General features: G+C 39.2%; 1 protein-coding gene across 1 annotated transcript; it reads left to right on the top strand.

The window, feature by feature from the left end:
- The first annotated feature begins 334 nt into the window (after window positions 1–334).
- Window positions 335–6,067, top strand: LOC117515262 (cocaine- and amphetamine-regulated transcript protein-like). Its single transcript, XM_034175742.1, has 3 exons — window positions 335–692; window positions 2,722–2,805; window positions 5,453–6,067. Exons 1-3 carry the CDS (start codon window positions 591–593, stop codon window positions 5,558–5,560), a joined length of 294 nt encoding a protein of 97 aa, XP_034031633.1. The 5' UTR covers window positions 335–590; the 3' UTR covers window positions 5,561–6,067.
- Window positions 6,068–6,073: the final 6 nt, after the last annotated feature.

The following is a 6,073-nucleotide window of genomic DNA, read 5'->3' as shown; positions in this document are numbered from 1 at the left end:
GTTGATATATTATTCTGTAGACGTGGATCATGGAACGTATATTTTGCTGTAAAATACTGAATAAGGTTTTACTCTAATATGGTGAAAGCCATGTGGGAACCTTCCATGTTGAAGGTCATAGGAAAGTTTCTGTGCCCCCCCCCCCACACACACACACACACACATCAACCAGTACCACTCATATAAATTTAATCATGTTCAAAAACTCTACAGAATAGCTGTTGCAAGATTGAATCTCAGCCCAAACACAGTGTTGCATTTGTTGTGTTTACTGAAAGTTAAATCTCCATTTTTTTGGCCGGGTAGGGACACAGACTCTGTTCTTTGAGTCAAAAGCCCCATGGAACTGTGCACGCTGCAGAACTCGTGCTCAGTGTTTGATTTCTCTGCAGATGTTTTAAAGCCATTCAAGTGTTTTGTGACGTCACAACCTCAGCACGGTCCCGAGGCGCGAGGGGGCGGAGCGATGCAGAAGGATTCAAAAAGCCGCGCGGCACTTCCACAGCGAGCGCGTGTTCAGACAGCGTGGAACGGCTGAGAATCGTCTCGTGGACCTGAACTTTGCTCTTTAGACACGAGTTTTTGGCACCATGTGGGCGCAAGCTGTGCTGTGTACGGCGCTACTGTCTGTACTGTGCCCGGCGGGGCGTACGGAAGCCGAGAGGGACGAACGAGACGTGCAGGACAGACTGGTGCGTTTTTTTTTTGTTTAATTTAATATGAATAAATTACAATGGACTCGTGCGTTTTTTTAATTTAACATGAATAAAATACAACAGACTCGTGCGTTTCGATTAATATGAAGCAATATTAATACATTAAATTTCAACTACAGACTGGTGCGTTTTTAATTTAATATGAATAAATTGCAATACAACAGACTCGTGCGTTTCAAATGAATATTATGACAGACGGGAGTGTTTTCATTGTATATTAAATAATATTACTCAGTTAAAAAGCAGCTCCAGCAGACTGGTGCGTTTCAAATTAATATAAACAGTCCAACAGACGTGTGAGTTTTGTTAAGTGAATATTAAATAACAGTCCGACAGACTGTTAGTAGTAATTAAGAGCCTCCGGCTGCTCCCGTCTTTGCACTTGGGGTCGCCACAGGTGGTTCTGCATGTTGAATTGGCACAAGTTTTACGCCGGATGCCCTTTCTGACGCAACTCCACATTACACAGAGAAATGTGGCAGGGGTGGGATTTGAACCGGGAACCATCCACACTGACTAATAATATTAAACAGTCCAACAATGACAGACTGGCAGGTCTTTGTTATTTAACATTTACACCTTAAACGCACTAGTGGGATTAAAATTTGTTATATTAAATGATGAAACAATAAATTTATAATAATTAATTTAAATTTAGTACTGTAATTAATACTAGGTAAATAATAAATAATAGTAGATGAGGTACAGACGTTAATGCAAACACTATACTGATTTTATCTAAACGTGTTATGATAGTTATTTGTTACTGATTTACGAGTTTTCTTGTTTGTGAAATATTTATTTCTTGTGAAGCACCCTGTGATGACTTATGTTAGGATTTGGGCTACATAAACGAATTATAAAATGATTTCTATAAGTAAATTAATAAATCCTATATCCTGCATATGGCTATCTTCAACTCATTTTATTGCAAATATTAGATCATTGTACCATGTCGTGTCAGTAATACTGTTTGGAGTCAGATCCACAGAAATTGTGCTTTTTGGCCTCCAGCTTGTACTATGCACTACATTGTTTGACCAGTAGATGTCAGCAATCCCTCGAAAAAGGAAAAAAATACTTCTGTAAGAAGTCAAATGGTCAAGAGCATGTTCACTGTTAAATAAATATAATGCAGGATGGTGCTGTGCAAAAGCATGTGATAGGTGTGCAGATGTGCAGTACCTTTCAGCGCAGGAGTGACCAATCTGTACTTTGTGGAAGTGGGGAGGCAGGGTAAATGGGGATCTCTGGAATTATGCATTTGTCTAGCAAACAGATGGACTTACACAAGATACAAACTTCGTATTGACAGGCCGCCCCAGTGTTCAGTCAGATTTGAAGTGCATCGTTCTGATTTTTTATTTTTTTTTCTCGAGAGATTGACACAATAGATCCCCACTCCTTTTCTTTGTAAAAATCTTTTAAATTAGTTTTTATTGTCAAGTGTGTTAGCAGACGAAACTTCGGGCAGGCTGTGATCTTTAGCGGCCCTCTGGGGTGCCCGGGTTTTTGCACCTCAAAGAACACAGGGGTGCCTGAGATTTATCTTTTTAGTTAAACCATTGTAGAGAAGCATGAATCTTTGACTGGACTGGGTTGCTTGACAGGAGGACGTTTCGCTTCAAATCGCAGAAGCTTCCTCAGCTAAAATTCTTGCTCTGGTAGTCTTACTTCTGTCTTGACTCTTTTAAACCTAACCAGACCCTCCTACCAAGATGCTGGTTAGGTTTAAAACTCCAGCTTTAGTGGCTTCTGTTTATTCTTCTCTACAAGAGTCAAGACAGAAGTCAGACTCCCAGAGCAAGAATTTTAGCTGAGGAAGCTTCTGCGATTTGAAGCGAAACGTCCTTGCGTCAAGCAACCCAGTCCAGTCGAAGATTCAAGCTTCTCTACTATGGAAACCACCTGGACAACTGAGAGCCTACACAGAAAAATAGTTAAACCATTGCTGATCCAAACTGTTATGTCCTGAACGGGCCTCTGTGGTTTTTTTTTTTGTCAGCTTGGAGCTTTGCATGAAGTGCTGGAGAAACTGCAGACGAACAGGATTAACCCCTGGGAGAAGAAATACGGACAGATTCGCTCTGTATGTATAACAAAGGACACGTTGGTACTTCAGTCTCCATTTTAGTTTGGCACAAACTGAGTCAACAAAGCCTTAAGCAGCATCTGCAAGCTATTCAAAATGTTGGTTTTCATAAATTATATTGCTAAACTAAAAATACAAACTGAACTCACGTAACTGGAAAAAACACTTTTTCAGAAACAATTTGTCCATTTTCCCAATCCAGAGAAGTCACGTTCATCTTTAAATCACCACATTTCATAGGCAAAGAGTGTTTTGAGGGCATGTCTACATCCGTTGACAGCCACAAATGGGGGAAGACATTGGGCTCGTAGATGTGCGTACAGTACGTCTAATGATCAATATTATACAGGAGACGTGTATAGACACACACAGCTAACTGGTGAACAGTGTGTAAGCACGTCTATGTACATTTAGTTTTCAGTCGATTGTAGTTTTATGAACAAGACGGGAAGGGTAAATCAACGTGTGTCTGACAATGTCAACTGTGACAGTTAAAGAGTTCTGTGGCTGACTGGAGAAAGAGCATAAACACAGTGTGCTGCTTCACCAATCACTGCTTCATGGTGGAGAGGAACAAAGTAAAAGACCAAATTTAGGTTAGAGTCTCCCATGTGCCTTCTGGCAAAGGGTAGATAAAATGTCACCTCTTAAGAAAATCCTAATAAGCCACTATATCAGGAAGCTGCAGAACCTCTGAAGTAACAGACAAAAGTTAACGCACCTTGATAGTTGCACAAATTTGAGCCACACGCTGGCAGGCAATCTCATGTGCCAATGAGTAAACTCATCATAAACTACTTGCAAACTGTGCACGGCTGTGTGCCTGTGTGCCAGTGGGCAAAGAAAATTGTGAAATTTCAAATTTTCTGGCACTCAATTTCGTGAACATTGCACAACCTATTCAAAAACTGCATGTCACTGCGCGCAGGGCATCGGAGCCGGAAATTGAGATTATGACGAGATGGTACATCTATAATAAACATAACTTTACAGATACATTATCTAACTCAGAAGGAATGAAAATGCAACTGTTTAACCAATCCATTACAATACACAGTAGTGTTCAGAATAATAGTGCTATGTGACTAAAAAAATTAATCCAGGTTTTGAGTATATTTCTTATTGTTACATGGGAAACAAGGTACCAGTAGATTCAGTAGATTCTCACAAATCCAGCAAGACCAAGCATTCATGATATGCACACTCTTAAGGCTATGAAATTGGGCTGTTAGTAAAAAAAAGTAGAAAAGGGGGTGTTCACAATAATAGTAGCATCTGTTGTTGATGCTACAAACTCAAAACTATTATGTTCTGCTTTTTTAGCAATCCTGTGAATCACTAAACTAGTATTTAGTTGTATAACCAGTTTTTCATGATTTCTTCATATCTGCGAGGCATTAATTTTGTTGGTTTGGAACCAAGATTTTGCTCGTTTACTAGTGTGCTTGGGGTCATTGTCTTGTTGAAACACCCATTTCAAGGGCATGTCCTCTTCAGCATAAGGCAACATGACCTCTTCAAGTATTCTGACATATCCAAACTGATCCATGATACCTGGTATGCGATATATAGGCCCAACACCATAGTAGGAGAAACATGCCCATATCATGATGCTTGCACCACCATGCTTCACTGTGAACTGTGGCTTGAATTCAGTTTGGGGGTCATCTCACAAACTGTCTGCGGCCCTTGGACCCCAAAAAGAACAATTTTACTCTCATCAGTCCACAAAATATTCCTCCATTTCTCGTTAGGCCAGTTGATGTGTTCTTTGGCAAATTGTAACCTCTTCTGCACGTCTTTTATTTAACAAGAGGGACTTTGCGGGGGATTCTTGCAAATAAATTAGCTTCACACAGGCGTCTTCTGTCACAGCACTTACAGTTAACTCCAGACTGTCTTTGATCATCCTGGAGCTGATCAATGGGTGAGCCTTTGCCATTCTGGTTATTCTTCTATCCATTTTGATGGTTGTTTTCTGTTTTTTGTCCATTTTAAAGCATTGGAGATCATTGTAGATGAACAGCCTATAATTTTTTGCACCTGCCATTAACTTTTCCCCTCTCCAATCAACTTTTTAATCAAACTACGCTGTTCTTATGAACAATGTCTTGAACGTCCCATTTTCCTCAGGCTTTCAAAGAGAAAAGCATGTTCAACAGGTGCTGGCTTCATCCTTAAATAGGGAACGCCTGATTCACACCTGTTTGATCCACAAAATTGACTAACTCACTGACTGAATGCCACACTGCTATTACTGTGAACACCCCCTTTTCTACTATTTTTTATTTTTTTTTATTTTTTACTAATAGCCCAACTTCATAGCCTTAAGAGTGTGCATATCATGAATGCTTTGTCTTGTTGGATTTGTGAGAATCTACTGAATCTACTGGTACCTTGTTTCTCATGTAACAATAAGATATATACTCAAAACCTGGATTAATCTTTTTAGTCACATAGCACTACTATTATTCTGAACACTACTGTAATTCTTGAATTAAGATGGTTAAATCTAGAAATAAGCACATCAAACACTTAAGAAATTAACTCTCAAGACAAGACAAATTATCTAGCACAAGTTTTTTTTTTTTTTTTAATCTGGGTAAGAACCAAATCATTTGCAGTTGGTGTTTTGTGTTTGCAGTGTGACTTGGGAGAACAGTGTGCCATCAGGAAAGGCTCCCGCATTGGGAAGATGTGTGACTGCCCCCAAGGAGCTTTCTGCAATCTCTTCCTGTTGAAGTGCTTATGAGCAAAAGATGAGTTTATTTTGAAAATGAATAAACATTGTAACTGAATTGTAGAATGTATAAAGTGTTTCACTGAATTAAAATTAAATGTTTTCCCACTTACATTGCTGTCCTGAGATATTCTTTAAATCACTTGATATGCAACTTTTTAAAAGTTTTATTTGTATTCGTCATGTTATTCACATCTTCAGAAAGCCAAAATGGGTCAGCAAGCATCTGAAGCCTGGTTCACACGACAGGATTTTTAAATTATCTTCAGGTTTCCAAAACATGAGAGATCACACACGTGAAGATAAAAAATCATGACACTAATTATCTGCCTAATTATCCTGCCTTGTGAACCAGGCCTTAAACAAACATAAGCTTGCAGCTAAAAGTCACCCAGAAAACAAAAGAAAGGCCTTGAGTAACAGGTTTGATATGTTAACACAGGATCTACCTTTGGGGTCACAGACAGCTGACTTTACTGTGATGTTCCATTGAGATTTACCAGTTTTTGAATTTCACCAACAAAA

Source organism: Thalassophryne amazonica, chromosome 8 (assembly GCF_902500255.1).
Source record: "Thalassophryne amazonica chromosome 8, fThaAma1.1, whole genome shotgun sequence".
NCBI lineage: Eukaryota > Metazoa > Chordata > Actinopteri > Batrachoidiformes > Batrachoididae > Thalassophryne > Thalassophryne amazonica.
This window is presented reverse-complemented; position numbering and strand designations above follow the sequence as displayed.